The sequence below is a fragment of the Taudactylus pleione genome, unplaced genomic scaffold, assembly GCF_031769625.1.
Source record: "Taudactylus pleione unplaced genomic scaffold, aTauple2 ptg000156l, whole genome shotgun sequence".
NCBI lineage: Eukaryota > Metazoa > Chordata > Amphibia > Anura > Myobatrachidae > Taudactylus > Taudactylus pleione.
In genome coordinates, this window is record NW_028284558.1 from 13,032,324 (window position 1) to 13,058,524 (window position 26,201).

Consider the following 26,201-nt stretch of genomic DNA (forward strand, 5'->3'; position numbering starts at 1 on the left):
TAGTTTACTTATATAATGTGTTTTGTCCTCACAGTACAATCACATAACAAGAGAGGGGTCAAAAGGGCACAAATTACCCCAAGCCAGTAAACTCTGGAGAACACAGCGTTAAGATGATGGAGGTCTTTCAGGCTGTGAAAAGGATTCTTAGTCTGTGACGATACGAAGCTTGATACGTGCTGGAGTTAATACCCTGGATAGCTTTGCATAACAATATTTATACTTAACCCACAGCCCCGCCAGCACTGAGAGAGGAGATGCATGTGATGTAGTCCTCACTAATAAGGCTTAAGTGGCTACGTTCCAAAAATAATCAGGACAAGGATATATGATGAACCAACGTGGACACTGAAAATTTCCAGGATGAATACGGATTATTGGAGATCCAATGAAAGTTCATCTGAATTAAACTGCCAGATGAAAGGACGCTTTCCTTTTCTTTAGAAGCAATGCTTTGGGAGATAGGATTTATTATTATATCTGTGCAAAGCCTTTTGTGTACAACTGCAATGCATTGAGCAGGTATCTCTCTCATACATCTAGTGCTATACTGTAGTCCTGCGATATGCAGCTGAAAAATGTAAGTATGTTATCTGTTTTGTACGTTGTTTTATGAAAGAGTAATAACTGTGTATTGTCTTAGATTATTTATCGTTTGGATTGTTTTAACTGCTATGAAATGGGTTCTTAAGGTGCAGGCCAGGAGCCAAAACAGTGGTCAATAAACCATTTAGCAATGGACTACTCCTTGTAACGTATACGATACTATATGGATAAAAATACTAGCATTGTTAAAAACACCAGCGTCAGTTTACTGTATTACAGCATAAGCAATAATGTTACATTTATATTTACACTTATACTTGAAAACCTTTAGAATCAGTATATTCTTTCATTGGTTACTTGATAAATTAAGTAAATGTGTGTTTGAAACAAAAAACAACAAGCTGTATACTATAGAACTGGGGCCAGCAACCTTTTGCTATCAGTGGGCCGGCCCCCAGTATGAATGATGATGGGACCAATATTATGCATACTTTGATTTATAAAGTATGAAACTATACAACTAACTATACATTTTGTAAAACAAGCCATGCTTTATTAATATGAATTACAGATATACATGATAAATACCAACCAGTTCACATAATTAGTATTAAAAACTAACTAGAAAAATGAATGTGAGAGGAATTTTATTATCACAATTACCACTGAAAACAGACGGGCGCACGGACTTCTACCACGCGAGAATTCTACAGGGGAAATTAGTGGAAAGTGCGTAGAGTAGTGAGAGCTGTAGGGAGACCGAGCAGCCGACAAGACCAATACACATAAGGAAAAAATAGACAAGTAATCAGCAGCACTGAGTCACAAATGAGAGTAGTGGTAGGCCTAAAGCTGGGTACACACCTATACAATCATCAGGCCACTCTTTCGATTTAGACTGTTCATGCAATATTGCAATAGTGTGTACGCACCTTCGGTCATGTTTTCTCAGAAGAAATCTGGTTGAATCGAAGGATCGTAACTTATGTGCAGTTTAATATTCATCCGATTTGACCGGGCGAGATCGGACCAAAGTGCAGTGTGTACGCACCACTGACCGTTCTTGCAGATCTACACAGGCAGCAGCACAGCCTCTGTGGGTGGTATAATAATTTTCTTACAATATTTTGGATCGAAGGTCGCAAGTGTAATTGTATAGGTGTGTGCGCGCATATCAGCCATACTTGCCAACTCTCCCTGATTGTCATGGAGACTCCCTGAAATAGTAGCAATCTCCCTGTCTCCCTGAAGAGCCTAGCAATCTCCCTGATTGAACTTTACCCCCATTATTGAGCTGCTATATTACAAAATAAGATATATACATTCAAATGTGATAATTATTAACATTTCAATGCATTGGTTATAAGACACAACGATCCCTATGGCTACATGCGTTTTCTGAAAAGTATCAGTGTGTTTTCATTACCAAGTAGATCTTACTAACTGCTTTTAAGCTCATTTACATATGTATGTAAGTCAGGATTATGACACGCCTCTCAGATGCTGCAGTACACGCCCACTGTAACACACGCTCATAGGCGCTGCTTTCACACTCTCCCTGAAATGCTTTTTCAAAAGTTGGCAAGTATGGTATCAGCACTGTGGTTGGATTTTAGTGAGTGTTCCTTGGAAGTAACAGAGGAGTGGTTAGGTAGACGTGGTCAGGTCGCTGACAGCAGCTGTGTCCTAAGACGCAAAGACACTCACACAGAAGTCCATGTTTAGCCATAGTGCTGGTGCAAGTTTTGATGATTTGGCCGATGGTGCACCAATGGTGCGGCCGATGGTGTGTCTACAGATGCACCGAGACGGATTTCCACAGGCACAAGTCCCTGCAAGCAGTTTTAAAGAAATTGGGCACAGCATTAACATAAAGACACACACATGGTTGCCATGCGACTCACAAACAGGTTCTAAGTGCTCTAATTTTCTTACTGATGCACGGTGCACCTCCATATATCTATGCTTTGTAATGTCTGTCATGTCTTATATGCTTAAGTGATTACTGCTTATGTGTTACCGGATTATAGCTAATTCATTCACAATTGCTGTAGAAATCGCTCTACGTTGGCAATGTATCTCTACATGTCATCTCCCTTCCTCTACTGCAGTATAACACCCTGTAGCTCTGCAGCTGTGGAAAAACCAGAAATGCCAGCATGCCACGACTCATAACACCAATTACATCTAGCAATATTGTATCTATTCTACCATTGTTTCTTCTACTGTATGTTCAATATGTCACAGCTGCAATCCCACTTACCTGTTTTTTTTGTCAGAGCTCTTTCTCCATGTAATGATAGCATAGTAGCCATTGGGCTGTCTGTGCTATGATGGAGCATGCTGACCAGAGAGGTGTTCCATAGTCTCTCTGTTCACTCCATGTTATGGCATGTGACTGTGGTTGCCATGGCAGTGACATGACCCTGAGCAAATTATAAATCATAAGACTAAAGAATGGAAAAAGGAACACCACCAAACTGATTCATGGTACTGATCCTCATCTCCTCCCTAGCCAGGGTTCTACTAGCTGTTCAGCCATGTTGCCCGAAGCACCTCAGTTTAGTGACAAACCAATCACAAGCCATATTTCTTACATCGTTACTTGTGATTAGTCCTCCTCCTTATACCCTCTTCCTATCAGCGATATCGCACAGGGCAGTGAGAAGATAATTATGCCTGGAAAAATGGCTGCATGGAGCAGTCCTCCTGGCTCCAGCCAGAACTTTTATGGTTAGCAAAAAACACACATGATTTTTGATGGGATTGCAGCTTTAATGTGGTTGATCTGTCATTGTTCTGTAGTTGATGTCAACTTTCTGTTACTATTTTATGACTGACACTTCTTTTTACACAGAGATAATGTGTCCCTTTGGAACACAGCACTTTTATGCACATGCAATGGATATCTGGCACTGTAAAGCTGCATGCACACACAATGATTTAGTTAATGAACGATTTCAGTAAATGATTTTCTCCCTTGAAAAAATTAACTAAAATCGTTTACTAAAGTTGTTCATTTATTATGTTCATTTAAATGTAATGAACGATTTTTTAGAACTACAAACGATTTTTGCATATTCCCTTACTGAAAATCGTTGAGTTGACAAGTCTGACTGAACTACAAACTACAAACGTGAACGCGCATGAACGAAAATCGTTCATCATTTGACTCAGAAAATGAACGATTTTTACAAACGATTATCGTTAAACGATATCGTTTAACGATAATCGTTCAAAAAATCGTTGTGTGTGTATGCACCTTTATGGAGCGTACACACGGTCAGATTTGTCAGACTTGTCAGATTTGTCAAATGAACGATTGAATGATTAAACGATTTGAACGATTTGAACGATTTTACCAAAGTTTTGAACGATTTGAACGATTGAACGATTTTTTACTACATTAAAATGAATGGAATCGTCCAAGTCTGACTGCAAACCCATCAGATGTCAGATATCGTTATCTGACAGACGGGAACGCGCATCGTTGATCGTCCATCGTTCAGGCATGTCAGATATGAACGATTTTCCTTCAGATATGAACGACTGAACGATTTTTAAATCGTTATCGTTCATATCTGAAGGAAAAATCTGATCGTGTGTATGCACCATTAGGCTTTATTTGGATAAATTGCAGACACATGTTTAATGAGCTATGTTCACTTTTTTAAAACTCTTTACAACCTGTTTAGCAGCCTTTCTATGACATTGCTTGTATAATTCACTATTTCATTATGGTTTCTCCAGGGGGGGGAAGAGGAAGACTTGCTGGACGGATTTATAGAGGTAATTATGTGTCAGTGCTACTACAAATATAGATTATTCCCTAGATAATCACCTTCATTAAAACTGAAATCATACATTATATTTTTGGTAATGTTCCTGTATGCTTAAATAAAATAGCTGAATTGTCAATGAATTTCTTACAGCTCTGGCTTGTTCATCCAGCATTATTGGGAACGTTGACCTCCATTGTCTTTCTTTATGTTTGCTGGACCATTAGGGACAGTCTGAAAGTCAGCGATATTCATGGAAAACATGTGTTTATCACGGGGTGTGACTCTGGTTTTGGAAACTTACTGGCTCAAAGACTTCACAAAAAAGGATTTAGTATCATTGCAGCCTGTTTGACAGAGAAAGGGAGTCAGGACTTAAAAGCCTGTACTTCTCCTGCGCTGAAAACAGTCATATTAAATGTAACCAACGCTCGGAGTATTGATGATGCTGTGGAATATGTTGCAGAGGAGACAGGAAATAAAGGTAACATTTTTTAATAAAATACAATTTGCATTGCAATCTATTTGTTCTGTTGACTGACAGTTTCCAGTTAGGGTGCCTTTGTAAGTAGCAGAATAAAAGTCAAGCCGCAGGGAATAAGCAGATTCAGTATATTATCCCAAGTGCGCTCTCTGAATATATAATATATAATGAACGATTTATATTTAGTGTTTTGTAAATGATTCTGTGTTTTACCTCACCTAAATACGTCCCAGTATTTTATTGCCATTTCATGCTGAGATGTATTCATGATGCTCAAACTACTCATTCCATTCAAATCACAACTTTGTATCCTGTTCTCAAATGCACTGCTGGACGTCGGCACATGCAATCACTTTACTTCTACTGATCACCGGGATGGTCTCATGTCGGAGCCCCTGTCCCAGCAACGCAGCCATAATACATTCAAGTGAATCAGGATTCATTATTCAGACAAATTGAAGCGATAAGGAATACTTATTATTGTGGTAGACTGCATATATTTATAAATATGCCCCTTAGACTTTTTTCCCCTACAGCCTACACCCCAGACCATTTATAGGGTTAATATTGTGTTACATACACTTTCCAGTGTATAAGGAGACTAATGTGCACATACTGCCAGTTATGCGTTCAGACACCATGCACCGATTGGGATGAAACCAACATGTGGTGGTCCATTTGGATCCTGGCCAGGTTTTAGGGGGTTAGGGTCCCGGTTGGACCTCCCATTGGTGTACGCTGGGCAGAACGTTGACCCGGGGACCCTGGTCTGGTCCTTCCACTGGATGGATTTGGATGACATCACATAATAAAACATAATAACTTGAAGATACACCCCTGCACTGATTGGGATGAATGCAATGTGTGGTGGTCGAGTTGGATCCTGGCCATGTTTTAGGGGGGTCAGGGTCCGTTGGTGTATGCTGGGCAGAACTTTGACCCGGGGAGCCTGTTCTGGGCATTCCACTGGGTGGTTTTGAATGAAAATTTCACAGAGGGGTGGCAATTGGTTTGGGATACCTAATAGAGTGGTTGGCGTCCTGTCAAACCTCATGGTGGAGTGCACCGGGCAGAACTTTCCTCATGGGTGTGTTGGAAGAGCTGCTAATTATTTTTAAAATGTTGACAGTTACATCCAGCTCATTGATAACTCAATAACTTGAAGATTTAAACCCGGCAATGCCGGGTACTTCAGCTAGTACTGTATATATCCCGGCAGGTGCTAGGTTCTTCTGCCAAACATGCTCCAATGCTCCGCAAAGCGGGGGACTTATATTGTGGAATGGAGTCCACATCCAGAATAAAAATATACTCAGCTCAGATGGGCTGATCACTGGCCCTGTATATGTCTGAAGTATTACATACACTGCACTTTGTATGAGACAGACTATAATTTTTTAAGTATTAATCCTGCCCCCTATATTGACTGGCCACACTTGCCTTAAAAACAAGGAACTGAAAACAACCCCCTTCTTGATATCCTGTGTATCTACCTGTCCTCCTCAAAATTGCAGTCACAAAGTTCTGTGTTCCCAGTATAAGCTGCTTTCCTAACTTATTTAATTGGTTATAGTGATAAAGACTGTACTTTTCAGAGGTAAGAAGTTTATTCAGTATATAGTTCCTTGCATACATCCTGTCCCCACTGCCATGTCAACTGTTGATGTCTAGGATAAATGTAGGTCGACATTTAAAATGTTGAAATTCAAAATGTCAACACCACAGTGCAGGGACGTAACTAAGGGTTTGTGACTGGTGCAGCCGCATAGAGCGCTGCTTCTGACTGCAGGGTGCCTGGCACCTGCTGTAGTTCCAGATGCTGGTGGTCCCGCTCTCTTATGCGCAACGTCATGATGTCATACGCAAAGGGGGGGAGGTGTTGTTACTGCTCTGCCACAATGTCAACTGTTATGATATTGATTGTCAACATTGACATTAGGACCGTGTTGACATTCTCACAATGATTTCTCATGATGGATGTCGACATATTCTACCACACCCCATCAAGTACTTTGATTAAATATTTCCTTCCTCATTATAACAAAAACAGTTGCAATCACATCCCATAGCACATTAGACAAGGCATAAATTGATGCCAATATAAGACTACTCAAATGACAAAGTATGGCATGTGAGCTATATTTGCAGTGAAACTACCAGTTTCCTGTGGGAGAATCCACAACTAGCAAACTGTAGAAAGCATATCTGTTACCTAGGAGACTGTAAGCCAGTCAATTTCCGCACACATCTTCACTTCTCCACACATCCATACTGTAGGTCAGAGTGATGTTACTTAAAAAATACTGCTGTCCTAAACTATGTTATTTGAGATTTAAGTTTTCTTTCTGCCATGAATTGTATTTTCTTCGGCTCCAAAACATACTCCACTACCAAATGTCATCATTAGTTTGCTAGGAATAGCAAACTTCACAAGAACATTTGCACTTCTGGCACCAGTTGCCCGACGACCATTGAATCTAAAGTTGCTAGCTTAGTCAGCTTTAGTTTAATTTAGTAAATTTTAGGGGTGAGCGGGTTCGGATTTCTGAAATCCGAACCCCCCCGAGCCCCCCCGATCCGAGTCCGATCCGAATCAGGCTCGACTTTTCCCGCCTGACTCGGATCTGAAATCGAGGCAAAACGTCATCATCCCGCCTTCCGAGTCTCGCGGGTTTTGGATCCTATATAAGGTACCCACGTCGGCGCCATTTTCTCACTCGGCTGTGGACAGTGAAGAGGGAGGGTGGGAGTTAGGGCTGTGTAGTGTAGTGTAGTGTAGTGCTGCTGTTGTCCACTACTTCAAAGTCCATAGGGGCTGGCTGTGTTGTGCTGTGCTGCTGTTGTTAATAGGGGCTGTGTCCACTACTTCAAAGTCCATAGGGGCTGGCTGGACTGTGTTGTGCAGTCAGTTCTCCATAGGGGCTGTGTCCACTCCAAAGTCCTGTGCAGTGTCCCAGTCCTAAAGAGGTGCTGTAGTGTTGTCCAGGGGGTGCTCTGTCCATCAGGGGTGCTCCCCCCAAGTGCTAAAAAAATAATATATTTTCTGTGTTTGTGAATTGTGTGTGCAGTAGCCGCACGGGCATCAACAAAGTAGTGCCAAGCGTGCGCCTGTGTCATAAGTAAAGGGCCGGCTGGCTTGACCGTTAAGGGTGCTGTAACCCCCGAAAGTACACTCCAGTCCAAACCAAAAAAAAAATTATTTTCTGTGTTTGTGAATTGTGTGCGCAGTAGCCGCACGTGCATCAACAAAGTAGTGCCAAGCGTGCGCCTGTGTCATAAGTAAAGGGCCGGCTGGCTTGACCGTTAAAGGGTGCTGTAACCCCCGAAAGTACACTCCAGTCCAAACCAAAAAAAAATTATTTTCTGTGTTTGTGAATTGTGTGCGCAGTAGCCGCACGTGCATCAACAAAGTAGTGCCAAGCGTGCGCCTGTGTCATAAGTAAAGGGCCGGCTGGCTTGACCGTTAAGGGTGCTGTAACCCCCGAAAGTACACTCCAGTCCAAACCAAAAAAAAAATTATTTTCTGTGTTTGTGAATTGTGTGCGCAGTAGCCGCACGTGCATCAACAAAGTAGTGCCAAGCGTGCGCCTGTGTCATAAGTAAAGGGCCGGCTGGCTTGACCGTTAAGGGTGCTGTAACCCCCGAAAGTACACTCCAGTCCAAACCAAAAAAAAAATTATTTTCTGTGTTTGTGAATTGTGTGCGCAGTAGCCGCACGTGCATCAACAAAGTAGTGCCAAGCGTGCGCCTGTGTCATAAGTAAAGGGCCGGCTGGCTTGACCGTTAAAGGGTGCTGTAACCCCCAAAGTACACTCCAGTCCAAACCAAAAAAAAATTTATTTTCTGTGTTTGTGAATTGTGCGCGCAGTAGCCGCACGTGCATCAACAAAGTAGTGCCAAGCGTGCGCCTGTGTCATAAGTAAAGGGCCGGCTGGCTTGACCGTTAAAGGGTGCTGTAACCCCCGAAAGTACACTCCAGTCCAAACCAAAAAAAAAATTATTTTCTGTGTTTGTGAATTGTGTGCGCAGTAGCCGCACGTGCATCAACAAAGTAGTGCCAAGCGTGCGCCTGTGTCATAAGTAAAGGGCCGGCTGGCTTGACCGTTAAAGGGTGCTGTAACCCCCAAAGTACACTCCTGTCCAAACCGAAAAAAAATTATTTTCTGTGTTTGTGAATTGTGTGCGCAGTAGCCGCACGTGCATCAACAAAGTAGTGCCAAGTGTGCGCCTGTGTCATAAGTAAAGGGCCGGCTGGCTTGACCTTTAAAGGGTGCTGTAACCCCCGAAAGTACACTCCAGTCCAAACCAAAAAAAAAATTATTTTCTGTGTTTGTGAATTGTGTGCGCAGTAGCCGCACGTGCATCAACAAAGTAGTGCCAAGCGTGCGCCTGTGTCATAAGTAAAGGGCCGGCTGGCTTGACCGTTAAAGGGTGCTGTAACCCCCAAAGTACACTCCTGTCCAAACCGAAAAAAAATTATTTTCTGTGTTTGTGAATTGTGTGCGCAGTAGCCGCACGTGCATCAACAAAGTAGTGCCAAGTGTGCGCCTGTGTCATAAGTAAAGGGCCGGCTGGCTTGACCGTTAAAGGGTGCTGTAACCCCCGAAAGTACACTCCAGTCCAAACCAAAAAAAAAATTATTTTCTGTGTTTGTGAATTGTGTGCGCAGTAGCCGCACGTGCATCAACAAAGTAGTGCCAAGCGTGCGCCTGTGTCATAAGTAAAGGGCCGGCTGGCTTGACCGTTAAAGGGTTCTGTAACCCCCAAAGTACACTCCAAACCAAAAAAATATATATTTTCTGTGTTTGTGACTTGTGTGCACTGTGGCTGCACGTGCATCAACAAAGGAGCAGCGCCAAGCGTGCGCCTGTGTCCCATAAGTAAAGAGCCGGCTGGCTCATTTCTTAAAGGGTGGTGTAACCCACAAAGTGCACTACTCTCCAGCAAAAATAAAAAAATATTTTCTGTGTTTGTGTGCGCTTTAGCCGCACGTATATATATCAATATAACATAAATGGAGGACCAAACTTTCTCCGATAAAAATAAAATAGGGAAAGATCAAGAACCACTTCCTCCTAGTGCTGTTGCTGCTGCTGGGAGTTGTTCATCATCCCAGAGAGGAAGTAGGAACATCACTACTTTTACTAAACAATTGACCCTCCAACAGTCCCTAGCGATGAGGATGAAGTACGACAGCAGTCATCCTGAAGCAAAACGTATAACTGAGGCCTTGACTGCTATGTTGGTGTTAGATGTGCGTCCGGTATCCGACATTAGTGCAGTGGGATTTAGACAATTGATGGAGGTAGTGTGTCCTCGGTTCCAAATCCCGTCTAGATTCCACCTGCATCCTCAAAGCAGCAGCGACAAGCGTGCGTCTGTCTGTTAAAGGGTGGTGACACCCTCAAAGTGTGCTACACAAACAATTAAAATATTGTTCTTTTTTTTTCTGTCTTTGTGAAATGTGTGGGCTGTAGCCGCACCTGCATCCTTAAAGCAGCAGCGACAAGCGTGCGTCTGTCTGTTAAAGGGTGGTGACACCCTCAAAGTGTGCTACACAAACAATTAAAATATTGTTCTTTTTTTTCTGTCTTTGTGAATTGTGTGGGCTGTAGCCGCACTTGCATCCTCAAAGCAGCAGCGACAAGCGTGCGTCTGTCTGTTAAAGGGTGTTGTAACTCTCAAAGTGCTCCAAAAAATCAAAAAATTTTTTTTAATGTGTTTGTGACTTGTGTGCGATGTAGCCACACTTGCATCCTCAAAGCAGCAGCGACAAGCGTGCGTCGGTCTGTTAAAGGGTGGTGACACCCTCAAAGTGTGCTACACAAACAATAAAAATATTCTTCTTCTTTTTTCTGTCTTTGTGAATTGTGTGGGCTGTAGCCGCACCTGCATCCTTAAAGCAGCAGTGACAAGCGTGCGTCTGTCTGTTAAAGGGTGGTGACACCCTCAAAGTGTGCTACACAAACAATTAAAATATTGTTCTTTTTTTTTCGGTCTTTGTGAAATGTGTGGGCTGTAGCCGCACCTGCATCCTTAAAGCAGCAGCGACAAGCGTGCGTCTGTCTGTTAAAGGGTGGTGTAACTCTCGAAGTGCTCCAAAAAATAAAAAAACTATTTTTTTAATGTGTTTGTGACTTGTGTGCGATGTAGCCGCACTTGCATCCTCAAAGCAGCAGCGACAAGCGTGCGTCTGTCTGTTAAAGGGTGGTGACACCCTCAAAGTGTGCTACACAAACAATAAAAATATTCTTCTTCTTTTTTCTGTCTTTGTGAATTGTGTGGGCTGTAGCCGCACCTGCATCCTTAAAGCAGCAGCGACAAGCGTGCGTCTGTCTGTTAAAGGGTGGTGACACCCTCAAAGTGTGCTACACAAACAATTAAAATATTGTTCTTTTTTTTCAGTCTTTGTGAAATGTGTGGGCTGTAGCCGCACCTGCATCCTTAAAGCAGCAGCGACAAGCGTGCGTCTGTCTGTTAAAGGGTGGTGACACCCTCAAAGTGTGCTACACAAACAATAAAAATATTCTTCTTCTTTTTTCTGTCTATGTGAATTGTGTGGGCTGTAGCCGCACCTGCATCCTTAAAGCAGCAGCGACAAGCGTGCGTCTGTCTGTTAAAGGGTGGTGACACCCTCAAAGTGTTCTACACAAACAATTAAAATATTGTTCTTTTTTTTTCGGTCTTTGTGAAATGTGTGGGCTGTAGCCGCACCTGCATCCTTAAAGCAGCAGCGACAAGCGTGCGTCTGTCTGTTAAAGGGTGGTGTAACTCTCGAAGTGCTCCAAAAAATAAAAAACTATTTTTTTAATGTGTTTGTGACTTGTGTGCGATGTAGCCGCACTTGCATCCTCAAAGCAGCAGCGACAAGCGTGCGTCTGTCTGTTAAAGGGTGGTGACACCCTCAAAGTGTGCTACACAAACAATAAAAATATTCTTCTTTTTTCTGTCTTTGTGAATTGTGTGGGCTGTAGCCGCACTTGCATCCTCAAAGCAGCAGCGACAAGCGTGCATCTGTCTGTTAAAGGGTGGTGTAACCCTCAAAGTGTGCTCCACAAACAATAAAAATATTCTTTTTTTTTTCTGTCTGTGTGAATTGTGTGGGCTGTAGCCGCACTTGAATCCTCAAAGCAGCAGTGACAAGCGTGCGTCTGTCTGTTAAAGGGTGGTGTAACTCTCAAAGTGCTCCAAAAAATAAAAAACTATTTTTTTAATGTGTTTGTGACTTGTGTGCGATGTAGCCACACTTGCATCCTCAAAGCAGCAGCGACAAGTGTGCGTCTGTCTGTTAAAGGGTGGTGACACCCTCAAAGTGTGCTACACAAACAATAAAAATATTCTTCTTTTTTCTGTCTTTGTGAATTGTGTGGGCTGTAGCCGCACCTGCATCCTTAAAGCAGCAGCGACAAGCGTGTGTCTGTCTGTTAAAGGGTGGTGACACCATCAAAGTGTGCTACACAAACAATTAAAATATTGTTCTTTTTTCTGTCTTTGTGAATTGTGTGGGCTGTAGCCGCACCTGCATCCTTAAAGCAGCAGCGACAAGTGTGCGTCTGTCTGTTAAAGGGTGGTGACACCCTCAAAGTGTGCTACACAAACAATTAAAATATTGTTCTTTTTTTTTCGGTCTTTGTGAAATGTGTGGGCTGTAGCCGCACCTGCATCCTTAAAGCAGCAGCGACAAGCGTGCGTCTGTCTGTTAAAGGGTGGTGACACCCTCAAAGTGTGCTACACAAACAATAAAAATATTCTTCTTCTTTTTTCTGTCTATGTGAATTGTGTGGGCTGTAGCCGCACCTGCATCCTTAAAGCAGCAGCGACAAGCGTGCGTCTGTCTGTTAAAGGGTGGTGACACCCTCAAAGTGTTCTACACAAACAATTAAAATATTGTTCTTTTTTTTTCGGTCTTTGTGAAATGTGTGGGCTGTAGCCGCACCTGCATCCTTAAAGCAGCAGCGACAAGCGTGCGTCTGTCTGTTAAAGGGTGGTGTAACACTCGAAGTGCTCCAAAAAATAAAAAACTATTTTTTTAATGTGTTTGTGACTTGTGTGCGATGTAGCCGCACTTGCATCCTCAAAGCAGCAGCGACAAGCGTGCGTCTGTCTGTTAAAGGGTGGTGACACCCTCAAAGTCTGCTACACAAACAATAAAAATATTCTTCTTTTTTCTGTCTTTGTGAATTGTGTGGGCTGTAGCCGCACCTGCATCCTTAAAGCAGCAGCGACAAGCGTGCGTCTGTCTGTTAAAGGGTGGTGACACCCTCAAAGTGTGCTACACAAACAATTAAAATATTGTTCTTTTTTTTTCGGTCTTTGTGAAATGTGTGGGCTGTAGCCGCACCTGCATCCTTAAAGCAGCAGCGACAAGCGTGCGTCTGTCTGTTAATGGGTGGTGACACCCTCAAAGTGTGCTACACAAACAATAAAAATATTCTTCTTTTTTCTGTCTTTGTGAATTGTGTGGGCTGTAGCCGCACTTGCATCCTCAAAGCAGCAGCGACAAGCGTGCGTCTGTCTGTTAAAGGGTGGTGTAACCCTCAAAGTGTGCTCCACAAACAATAAAAATATTCTTTTTTTTTTTCTGTCTGTGTGAATTGTGTGGGCTGTAGCCGCACTTGAATCCTCAAAGCAGCAGTGACAAGCGTGCGTCTGTCTGTTAAAGGATTACATCGGTGACAGCATCCAAGTAGACATGTCAGACAGTCCGTACCTGTACTGGCAGGAAAAAGAAGCAATTTGGAGGTCCCTGTACAAACTGGCTCTATTTTACCTGAGTTGCCCCCCCTCCAGTGTGTACTCCGAAAGAGTGTTTAGTGCAGCCGGGAACCTTGTCAGCGAAAGGCGTAGGAGGTTGCTTCCACAAAATGTGGAGAAGATGATGTTCATAAAATGAATTATCATCTCTTCCAGGGAGACCAGCCTCCAGAACGTACAGAGGGACCTGTGGTTCCAGCAGGGACGAATTAATACTCTGTGAGGATGAGGATGTACACACTGAAGAGGGTGAGGAATCGGTGGATGAGGAGGATGAGGATGACATCTTGCCTCCGTAGAGCCAGTTTGTGCAGGGACAGATTAATTGCCAGCTTGTTTTGTGGGGGCCCAAACGAACCAATCATTTCAGCCACAGTTGTGTGGCAGACCCTGGCGCTGAAATGATTGGTTTGTTAAAGTGTGCATGTCCTGTTTATACAACATAAGGGTGGGTGGGAGGGCCCAAGGACAATTCCATCTTGCACCTCTTTTTTTTCTTTGCATTATGTACAGTTTGGGGCCTAGTTTTTCAATGCCATCCTGTCTGCCACTGCAGTTTCACGCCTAGATGGGTCACGTGTTAGTGCCGCCCACTCGTGTCGCTTAGCATAGTCATCCAGCTACCTCGGTGCAACCTTTTGGACATAAAAACACTATTGTGAGGTGTGAGGTATTCAGAATAGACTGGAAATGAGTGGAAATTAAGGTTATTGAGGTTAATAATAGCATAGGAGCAGAAAAACCTACAAATTCTGTGATTTTAGCTGTTTTTATGCTTTTTTTCAAAAAAATACAGATCCAAAACACAAAACCCAGAACCCAAAACACGGAAGGGTGGTTTTGGCAAAACCAATCCAGATCCAAAACACGAAGAAAGATCCAGATCCAAAACCAAAACACAAAACACGAAAAGTGGCCGGTGCACACCCCTAGTAAATTTATATGCCAACATCTTTTATGTCCCAAGTAATTTAGAGCTATTTTTGTTATCAGAAACATGCTGCTTTGATTGATATTATTGATGTTACATTTAAGGTTTGTACGGCTTGGTTAATAATGCTGGAAGAGCTACTCCAATTGGACCCACTGACTGGTTGGACATGGACGACTTCCACCGAGTTCTTGATGTAAACCTTATTGGACTAATTGAAGTCACTTTGAAGTTTCTACCACTTTTAAAAAAGGCCAAAGGAAGAATTGTGAATGTAGCTAGTGTTATGGGAAGATTGGCTTTCGGGGGAGGCGGTTACTGTTTATCGAAGTGTGGTGTGGAATCCTTCTCAGACAGTTTGAGGTAAGGGATGGATCAACCTAAGTCTCTAGCCATTGAATAGTTCAGGGGTTCTCTACTCCAGTCCTCAAGTACCACCAACAGGTCAGTCATGTTTTGTGGATTTCTTTAAGCATACGCAGGTGAATTAATCAATATCCCGACCACTGGGATTCCAGCGGTCAGAATGCCGACGCCGGAATTCCGACACTTCTTAAAATCCCGACACTTCTCAAAATCCTGGCGCTGGCATCCCGACTGCCAGAATCCCGAAGATAAGTAGCAGGGAAGGGGAGAGGGTTAGGGTTAGGAACTAGGGGGAGGGTTAGGGTTAGGCACCGGGTAGGGAGGGTTAGGGTAGGGAGAGGGTTAGGATACTGACCAACAAATTGTCGGTATTCTAACCCTGTTGGGATGATGGCGTCGGGATTCTGACCATCAGGATCCCGAATGCCGGCATCCCGTACCCAACCCGAATTAATCTATTTTACTGTAAGTAATTATCCCACCTGCTTCCATAGAAAGAAATACTCTAAACATAACCTTTTTGGAAAACTTGAGGGTTGAGGTTGAGAACCACTGGAATAACATACTCACTAAGCCAGTCCTGGCCAGCTTATGGCTCTCTGGCTGTTGTGAAACTACAAGTCCCTGCATACCCTCCCACCAATTACCTGATAAAGCATGCTGGGACTTGTACTTTCACAACAGCTGGAGAGCCACAGGTTGGGCTGGCCTGCTCTAACCCATGGCAATGTAGGCTTGTTTTTTATGTTTCTGTCGTGATCGTGTAGATTTGGTCATGGTAGCACCTCAATCATGTTCAAAACAGGCATATTGTTCATAACTTGTTAATGCTATATGTTTAAATCCTGTTATCAGTAAGATACTTCAAGGGTGGTTTGCATAATAGAGTCATGCCCAAAAAAAACGAATTGTTGCCCATAGGAAGAGCAATACACATCTTCAGATGCATCCGCCTCAGCATCTGATGTGCTATAAATCATCACCGTGAGCAATTTCTTGCCACTACAGAAGCCTATAGCAGGGCTTTAAAATTACCAGCCGCCAGGTCACCATGGCAACTAAGATTTCAGTCCTGGTGACCAGATTTGACGAGAGCCAGAGAAAATACAGCTAATCAAAATAAAAAGTAAAAATCAGTTACAAAGCATTCCTCCGGAAGTGGTTACATTTGTGGGTGGGATGCTGCGCCCCTGTCACGAGGAGGAATGTGTGCCCACCACATTCAATCACTGTGGATCCTCCTCTCTGCCCACAAAATTATAAATGCCGCCAAGACTGGGTGTCCAGAGTGTAACGCCAGTCTTTTTCCCTGTGACTGCAGCACTGCCAGGGGGGGGAGGAGTAGTGGGCTCTGGGGAGCAGTAGGTGCAATCAATATGTGTATCACTCTGCATTGCCTGTACTTGCATGCACCCATTTTCTACCCCACGCAAGCTCCAACAAGCTAAGCTTTTCGGAGCTTGATACATACTGTACCGTCCCCATAGAAAACTATGGGAAGAGTTCCTGCGAGGGCTGGCGATCAGAAAGCAGGAGGTATCTCCAATAGCTACTGTTTTCTATCTTTGTACATATTGGTGATACTGAATTCTGTCCTTAAACATGTGGAAATGGTAGATTAGTGCAATGTAATGCTTATTTCCAAAGACAACTGTTGCCTAAAAAAACACATCTGCTCTAATAGAGATGACTGCACCAACTGCCCTCCTCTCACTGAATTTATTTGACAAGTCCAACATTAATTTACTTATTTGTGTATTTTTTATACACAGGAGAGACATGCAGCATTTTGGAATGAAAGTTAGTATTATTGAACCTGGTTTCTTTAAGACTGGTGTTACGAGCCTGGAAATAATTGAGAAAGATTTACATCGACTGTGGAACAGACTTACACCAGACCTCAGATGCTCATATGGTGATAAATACTTTGATCAATGTAAGTAGTTACATCATTTTGTTCAGTGTATCAAATGTAAACTAAGAATTATCCAAAAGAATTGTACCTTCACTCCCAACTCCCCCTCCCCTACATTAAATTCATAATTAGCCATGAGACAACACTTAACAAGATTAAAGCAGTAGGAGATTCCAGGCTGTGGTAAGTGGCATATAATTGGATAACATACATAAATCACATGACACCCAATGGCAAGCCCCTTTCTTTAAAATTCCCAACGGTTTTAAGTCTATGAAGTATATCCTGACCAGGGCCCTAACTAGCTATGGGCAATGGGTGCTATCGCATAGAGCGCAGAGGCTCTTTGGCGGCACCGTTGCCCCCCTTCCAGATGGGCACCCAGCACAGTATTTGCAGCCAATCAGCCAGCGCTGCACTTATCAGAGTTGCTAGTCACACCCCCTTCTGCTCAGCGTAATGACATCATGTGCACGACGTTACGGTGTCACACGCTCAGTGGGCAGGGGCGGCAAAGGGCGCAACAGATCCTGAGATTTATCAAAGCTTGAAAATAAATAAAGTGGATAGAGATAAAGTACCAACCAATCAGCTCCTAACTGCCATTTTACAGGGTGTGTATGAAAAATGACCAAAAAAGTACCAAAAATGCCAAGCTTTGATAAATCTACCCCTAATAGAGCAAAATACAAGTATGTTATAAATAGTACAGTACTACAACATTACTATAAATATTGGCCCTGATTCAGAGCCGGACGCTCTGACCAGAGCGCTCGCTCTGAATCAGGGCCCACCTCCATTAAAATGGAGCGTCCTCCTGGACGTTCGTATAGCTGTGGGTCACCACCCACAGCATATACGAGCGTCCAACAAGATGGTCGCGATGGTCTTGACCATCGGACTTGCGAGTGAAACCCTGTGGTCGGGTTTCACAACCGCAAGCCCTGGAGTGATTTTGGCTCTATCAGAGCCAAAATCACTCCCACTGACATCACTAGTGATGTCAGTGGGGCCGGCTTCAGACGGTAGGCGTTCCCATAGGAACGCCTCCGTCTGGCAGGCACGCCCCCGGCACGCCCACCAAAGGGGGCGTGCTGTCAATCAACATCGACAGCACGCCCCCTTTGGTGCGAGACCCGGAGCGATGGAAAGTCCTTCGCTCCCCAGGTCTCGCGCATGCGCACAACGGAGCTCCCTCCGTCGTGCGCATGCGCAGTGGGGAACATCGACCCACTTGCGAGCGTACTGCCGCTCGCGAGTGGGTCTGAATGACCCCCATAGTTTTTTAAATCAGACTTGATACAATCCTGTTAAAGTGGAACAAAAGTTCTACCATCTCATATATGAGTTCTAATTAATCTCTTATTTGGTGGGGCCTGGGAAATGGTGACTGAGGGCCTGATTCAGAGCCGGACGCTATTTGCGCTCGCTCGTTCAGAAAAAGGGGCCGGATATTTAAATAGAGCGAACGAAACATGCGCTCGCTATTTTTTAAAAAACGCCCCCTGGCCGCTCGCATCCTACGTCATCTCCGCTATTTATTAGATTAATCGAGTACATCGAAAGGCGTATGAACTGCTCGCAGTGCTTGTGGTAGCATTTTCCTACCGCAATCATGCGAGCAGTTCAGGCTAAAAGACAACCAAGTGACGTGGTCGATGACGCTGCTTTGTTAATTATGCACACCCTTAAAACGCCTGTTTTGACCGTTTGGCACGCCTGCGTTCGGATCTCCACTCCCCGTTTTCAAGCACCTTCCCCTGTTACCACCCACAAACGCCTCATTCTGTCACTCAAATTAGCAGGCATTCGCTATTTTGCGAGCACACAATTTCCGACCGCAATGACTGGTTCGCGCATGCGTATTACAACCCATACGCATGCGCAGTTGTGCGAACATCGCTCGGAGTGAACGAGCGGCCGCTTACGAGTGGCTCTGAATCAGGCCCTGAATTTGCTAAATCAGTTATGGGAAAACCCCTAAAAAATAATGATATATTTATAACATACACAGGAATTGCAATTGCAGCAGTATACTGTTCATTTTATGGTCGAACATGCATTAAGGGCCTGTTTCACTACTGATCGCAACTGCGATTACGCACACAATCGGTTTATTGTTGTGTTCTGTGTATGCGTATGCATCGCAGTGTGCGTGTGCGAAGACTCCACTGAGATCGGGACTGTGATCGCAGTAACTACGCAGACCCATTGCAGAGTGGTTGACAGGAAGTATCGTTTGGGGGTGGTAACGGGGGGTGGTCGACGGAAAATGCAGGCGTGCCAGTGCGTTTGAACGCCATTGCAGAGGCGTGCTTAAATTAGCCACGACAATGCCATACGCAGCTTGGGCTTATACTGCGTGTGATGAGGTTAGCAATTCCTGAGTAAGGTCAGACCTTGTGCAAGTGTGCGTGAGGCTCCGATGGTGCTTGATGTTACCGATGGTTGCACAGACTTGCAAAGTATTATGGATGTGTGTTAGGTAAAGTGTGCGTCTTTATGTTAGGCTGCGACGGCATTACGCTTGCAATTAGCATACTATCGCAGCGTGACTGTGCGCGGAATTGCTATTGTGACCGCAATTCCTGGACAAAAGGAATGATGATGTTTGTCCATGCAAGATGACGTTTTGCCTCTTTCTGAGTCCCGTTATTTGGAGGGAAAAATCCGAACTTGGCTTGCAAACTCGAACCTATCCGAGCCTGCACATCCCTAATTTTTACACTACTTATATGTACATTAATAAATACAAGCCCAAAAAGTATACATTGATTCATTTTATTAAAAATATCCAAAAAGTGATCTTTCTACTTCAGGGTCCATAGGGTATCCACAGGATACCTTGGGGTATAGGTGTGACGTCAGTCGCTGGGCACCATAGAGTTAAGCTTTTCAGCCTCCCAGGATGCACTAGGGTCCCCCTCCTATACCCCGCCCCCGAGCCAAGGCACCTCAGTTTAGTTTGGTGCCCGGCCGGAGTCGGGTGCACCTGTCGGAGTGGGGGCTAGAAGAGCCCCTGGAGCTTTCTTCAGTGCAGCTGTGGCTGCACATCTGGATGTACAGCATGGATAGTCAGTCCTGACGTCCATGCTGTCTTCCCTACACCCCCGCCGGTACCAGAACGCCGGTACCGATCCGGGGATGCTGGTGAGCATCTGGGGTCACAGCTAGCGGTGACCCCAGATGTTCTGGACCATGGCCGGATCCAAGGGGGACAAAGGTAAGCAGCGGGGTCCCACGGTGGGTCCCCGCTGGTCACATGGTCCTAAGTCCCCAGGCAGGGGGCTCCCTGGGGACTGGCTGCAGCGTGGAGCCAGGCGACCAACCTGCGCTTTCCACTACCCCCTGGGACAGCGGACCGCAGCAGAGCAGTAGCGCTGCGGCGTCCCAGGGGTTAAATGCATGCCAGGGGAGCGCGCCTTCCCTGTCTCACAGCCGGCGCCTCCTCCGCTGCACACAGCCCTCTCTGCCCGCTGCCGACTGGTCCTGTGGCAGCGCTCCTCCCCCAGGCCAGCCTCCTCTCTGCTCCTCGGCGGCCATCTTCTCCAGAACGCATGGTGAACGCTGCTGGAAGCGCTGGATGGAAGCATCGTGGTCTGGGTCCCCCCGCATACCTCTCCTCTGCTGTGGTCAGGTCTGTGTATGCAGCGCTGTGTCCTACCAGGCCCTGTGTCTGCGTAGTTGAGTGATCAGCGCTGTTAGTGCAGGAATTGATTTTCTTTGCATTGTATGTGACTGTGCTGGCGCTGCTGCCTGTAACTTTTCTCTAAACTGTCAGCTTTATTACTGTCCCTGTTCTTTCTGCTAAGCCCTTGTGGTGCGGTGCTGCAGGGTGGTCTCTCGCCTATTTAAGTTATAATTGGTGAGAGAGGTCACATACGTGGTGCCATCATGTCCGAAAGTGATTTTCCCCTCCGGCTACAGTGTACTACGTGTAAAGTACCGTTAGCGGAGAGGGAGGGTAGCGTGGAGGGCCTTTGCCGGCAGTGTTTGTCCATGGCGCGGCCTCTTACGGTTACAGCACTGGTACAGGAGCCGCCCTGGGCTTGTTCCGCTCAGGGGCTTGCAGCCTTAGTGGGCCAGTTAGCTCCGCAGCCCGCGTTTACACCGATGGGTTTATCCCAGCAGTCAGTGGTGTCGTCACCCATGCAGGGTTTCCCAAGACAATTGGTGGTACCCCACAGTCTCCCTATTTCCCCGCTCCCGGTTTCTCAGGAGCCAGCGTGGGTTAACTCCCTGACGAGTTCTGTACAGCACTTGTCGGATGTGTTGCAAGGGGAGTCTGTGATGCGGCCGCATAAACGGCCGGTGGCGTCTCTGTCGGCTCCTTATGAGGATGACGAGGGGACGTCTGATGATGGGGAGATTCTGGATCCTTACGATCAGGAACCTCTCCATACTAAGGACGCTGATGCTAAGTCCAAAGTATATATTCCTGGACTTATTCGGGCGGTCCGCACAGCCTTGGTGATTGAGGACGAAGTTCCCCCAGCGGCTAAATCTAAGTATGCCTTTTTCAAAGATGTGAAGGGCGATGCCACAGTCTTTCCTCTTTCGGGTCAGTTGGTGGACCATTTAGAGGAGGCGTGGAAACAGCCTGGCAAAAGATACCAGCCGCAGAGACGCCTGGCGGTGGCTTATCCATTCGCGGATAATTATTTAGCAAAGTGGGAATCCCCTCCACAGGTGGATTCTCACGTGACCCGTCTTGTCCGTAGTGCCACATTGCCGATGCCATCTATGTCCTCCCTTAAGGATGCTACGGACCGCAAGGTGGAGATCTGCCTGAAGTCGGCTTATTCCCTTGCGGGGGGGGGCAGCACGGCCGGCTATGGCCATTTGCTGGGTTGCCAGAGCGATGGAGCGCTGGGCGGATTCATTAGAGGCTTCTTTTGATTCCGACTGTCCGGCCGAACAGGCGGAGTTGATTGGTAATCTCCGTGATTCGGCCACTTATATCAACGAGGCAGCCCTAGACATTAGTACTCTGGTGTCTAGAATTTCTTCAGCAGCGGTGGCTGCTCGTCGCACCTTGTGGCTGCGATCCTGGAAGGCGGACGCAGATTCCAAAAAGGGTCTGAAGGCGTTGCCGTTTACCGGAGAAGTTCTCTTCGGTCCGGATCTGGATAAGATTGTGGCCACGCTGGCGGCAGCCAAATCGGCTTGTCTCCCGTCAGCCGCTGCTCCTTCTGGTTCTGGACCATCGTCCTTTCGGTCATCTAGGGCCCAGGGCAGGCCCAAACCACAGTCGTTTCCTCGACAGGCTGGCCCTAAGAAATCGGCCAAGCCCCGGAAGCAGGCATGGAGTACCAGACGTCCGGCACCCAAGCCAGATGACAAGCCTGCGGCCTGACGGTCCGAGCCTCCCTTTGGGGGATCCCAGGGTGGGAGGCCGCCTGCTGCAGTTCGCCCAGTGTTGGTCGGCCACTACGACAGACACTTGGGTTCTGGAGGTGGTTTCCCACGGATACGCCCTCTCCTTCCGGCAAAGACCCCCAGCTCGATTCTTCACCACGGGTCTACCATCAGACCGGAACAAAGCTACGGAGCTGCGGAAGGTATTGCACACTATGCTCCAGGCTGGAGTTATAGTGCCTGTTCCATTCTCCCAGAGGGGCCAGGGTTTCTATTCAAATCTATTTTTGGTACAGAAACCCAATGGGTCGTATTGTCCGATTCTCAACCTCAAAGCACTCAACAAGTCTTTGCGGGTTCCGAAGTTTCGGATGGAGACCCTACGGTCCATCATTCTGGCGCTGGAACCTGGGGACTACATGGTGTCATTGGACATACAGGACGCTTACCTGCATGTCCCTATTCTTTTGCGCCATCAACAGTTCCTCAGGTTTGCAATCCGCAGCGACCACTTCCAGTTTCGGGCGTTACCTTTTGGCCTGGCGACAGCACCACGTGTTTTCACCAAGGTGATGGCGGTCATGGCGGCTTCTCTGCGGCTGCAGGGAGTCCGCATGTTGCCGTACTTGGACGACCTGCTATTGGTGGCAGGATCTCCAGAGCTCCTGTTACGCCACTTGGACCTGACCATTGCACTGCTGCAACGGCACGGCTGGCTAATCAACTGGCAGAAGTCCACTCTAATCCCGTCTCAGAGGATTCTGCATCTTGGAGCCTTATTGGACTCGGGACAGCAAAGGATCTTCGTGACGGAGGACAAGATCTCTGCTTTACAGTCAAGGGTGCGCAGTTGTCTGCACAGCCGCCGGGTGTCCCTAGACTCGGCGATGAGGTTACTGGGCTCCATGGTGTCGGTGTTCGACATGGTGGAATACACCCAGTTTCACTCCAGACCTCTGCAGCACCTGATCCTGTCCAAGTGGAACGGGCTGCCTCAGTCTCTGAAGTCCCAGACGATTGTGATCACCCCGGAGGTTCGCCTGTCCCTTGCATGGTGGTTACAGACGACCCACCTCAACAAGGGACGTCCGTTCTGGGTTCCAAATTGGGTCCTGTTGACAACGGACGCCAGTCTTCGGGGCTGGGGAGCAGTTTCGGGTCCACACTTGTTCCAGGGCAGGTGGACGCTGACAGAAGCGGAGCTTCCAATAAATATCTTGGAACTCCATGCGGTCTTCAATGCTCTCCAGCAGGCACATCGGTTTCTCCAGGGTCACCCGGTGCAGGTCCAGGCGGACAACGCTACCACCGTGGCCTACATAAGCAGGCAAGGAGGAACTCGCAGTCGGGCCACTCTTGTAGAGGTCTCTCGGATCCTGGTTTGGTCGGAGCGCAATCTTCCGGCCATATCAGCGGTCTTCATCCCGGGAGTGCTAAATTGGGAGGCGGATGCCAGGACGTTCATCCGGGGGAATGGTCCCTGCACCCGGACGTTTTTCAACTGCTGGTGGACAGGTGGGGTCTTCCAGAGATCGACCTCATGGCGTCCCAGCACAACAACAAGTTGCCGGTGTACGGGTCTCGCACAAGAGACGAAGGGGCGTCTCTGGTGGATGCTCTGTCCGTCCGGTGGACGTTCCGGTTCGCATACCTGTTCCCTCCGGTCTCCCTTCTTCCACGGGCAATCCGGAAATTCAAACAGGAAGGAGGGACGCTCCTGTTGATAGCTCCCACGTGGCCCAGACGGCACTGGTTCTCAGACCTTCAGGGTCTGTCCGTGGACAGTCCTCTGCAGTTGCCACTACGACCGGACCTTCTGTCTCAGGGTCCTTGTCTTCACCCGGACCTGACTCGGCTGTCTTTGACGGCGTGGCTGTTGAGACGGCCATGCTGAGGTTCCGGGGGTTTTCCAGCTCTGTGGTGCGTACCATGTTGCGAGCTCGGAAACCGTCTTCCGCGAGGATATACCATCGCGTGTGGCATACGTTCTTCCAGTGGTGTAGTCCGAGAGGTTATGCACCGCGGGAGTTTCGTCTGTCTCGGATTCTCGCCTTCCTGCAAGCGGGACTAGATCATGGGCTTCGCCTTGCTTCTTTGAAGGTACAGGTTTCGGCCCTATCTGTCTGGTTTCACCGTAGGATTGCTACAATCCCAGATGTGCGCACCTTTATGCAAGGTGTTCTCCGCATTCAGCCGCCCTTTGTTCCACCTGTGGCGCCTTGGGATTTGGCTGTGGTCCTGAGGGCTCTCCAAGGACCGCTGTTTGAACCACTGGGCTCAGTGGATCTTAAATGGCTAACAGCTAAGACTGTTTTCCTTATGGCTATTGCTTCGGCCAGATGTGTTTCTGAGTTAGGGGCTCTTTCTTGTAGACCCCCTTTCTTGGTTTTTCATGGGAACAGGGCAGTGCTCCGCACTCGGCCCGAGTTTCTTCCCAAAGTTGTTTCCCAGTTTCATGTTAACGAGGAAATCGTTGTTCCGGCCTTTAACTCACCGGGTCTTTCCGTGGGTGAGGCCTCTTTGGATGTTGTGCGGGCCTTAAGGACTTATGTTGACCGCACTTCTTCGTTTAGGAAGTCGGACGCTTTGTTTGTCCTCTATGGCTTCCGTAAAAAGGGTTGGCCTGCTTCAAAGCAAACTTTGGCAGCCTGGATCCATATGGCTATTTCTGAAGCTTATCTTCATGAAGGCCTACCTGTTCCTCCTTCTCTGAAGGCTCATTCCACTAGGTCTGTGGGTCCTTCGTGGGCAGCTCGACGTGGTGCCTCGGTAGTTCAGATCTGCAAGGCTGCTACGTGGTCCTCTGTCCATACCTTCATGAGGTATTACAGGTTTGACACCTTCGCCTCTCAGGATGCTTCCTTCGGGCGGTGGATTCTCCTTTCTGCACAGGAGCGTCCCCACCCTTAAAGGATACTGCTTTGGGACATCCCCAAGGTATCCTGTGGATACCCTATGGACCCTGAAGTAGAAAATATGAGATATGGTAAGAACTTACCCTTGTTATCTCTATTTCTACGAAGTCCATAGGGTTCCACAGGACTCCCGCCCTGTCGCACCTTTGCTGCAGATGGGCTTTGCTCTGGTCACCGGTTTTCCGTCTCCCTCTGGTGAGAATGTGATTCTTGTATGTGTCCAGATCTTTTTTCTCTCTCTTCCTTCTCCTCCTCCGGCCTATGGCTTGATAACTAACTGAGGTGCCTTGGCTCGGGGGCGGGGTATAGGAGGGGGACCCTAGTGCATCCTGGGAGGCTGAAAAGCTTAACTCTATGGTGCCCAGCGACTGACATCACACCTATACCCCAAGGTATCCTGTGGAACCCTATGGACTTCGTAGAAATAGAGATAACAATTCTCTCCCCCCGCATCAAGATAACATTAATACACCCCTAATAATATTAATATATACCACAACTCCCATATAAAACTAAAAAGTACCCATCCCACCACAGATACTTACCTTTGCTTGTAGGAGATTATGTAGCCCCTAATGATCACCCCACAGATCAGCTGGTTGGGGAACCAGAAAAATCAAATACCGGCGTCGGCAGCAGTGTGTTTGTTTTGCAAGCCAGCCAATGAGAGTCAGACAGACTCTCATTGGCTGCTGCGCCCACTGCCGGAGCCGGGCTGTAGGTCACTCATGAGCTCTATCTTCTGGCTCCCGCAGTGAGTAATGGGAGAGATGTCATGATGGGCGATTTTTTTGTTTTTTTAGGCGTGATAATTTTTTCTTTGCATTATGTACAGTTTGAGGCCTAGTTTTTCAAACTGCCATCCTGTCTGCCACTGCAGTGTCACTCCTAGATGGGCCACGTGTTTGTGCCGCCCACTTGTGTCGCTTAGCAAAGTCATCCAGCTACCTCGGTGCAACCTTTTGGCCTAAAAACAATATTGTGACGTGTTCAGAATAGACTGGAAATGATTGGAAATTAATGTTATTGAGGTTAATAATAGCATAGGAGCAGAAAAACCCACAAATTCTGTGATTTTAGTTGTTTTATGCTTTACTGTCAAGTTCAGAAACTTTGGCTCAGACCGTAAGCAGTCCAGGGTCACCTAAATCCC

At 46.6% G+C, this 26,201-nt stretch overlaps 1 protein-coding gene across 2 annotated transcripts in view; it reads left to right on the plus strand.

The window, feature by feature from the left end:
* Window positions 1–336: 336 nt before the first annotated feature.
* Window positions 337–26,201, plus strand: part of LOC148521650 (retinol dehydrogenase 5-like) — a 62,410-nt gene continuing 36,545 nt past the window's right edge. The window contains exons 1-5 of one of the 2 annotated variants that reach the window (XM_088474903.1): window positions 337–580; window positions 4,297–4,335; window positions 4,479–4,809; window positions 14,599–14,857; window positions 16,633–16,796. In XM_088474903.1, coding sequence (XP_088331029.1) covers window positions 566–580; window positions 4,297–4,335; window positions 4,479–4,809; window positions 14,599–14,857; window positions 16,633–16,796 — 808 coding nt within the window. In that variant the 5' untranslated portion in view covers window positions 337–565. The remainder of the gene's footprint in view (window positions 581–4,296; window positions 4,336–4,478; window positions 4,810–14,598; window positions 14,858–16,632; window positions 16,797–26,201) is intronic. The other variant, XM_088474904.1, reaches the window with a different exon arrangement.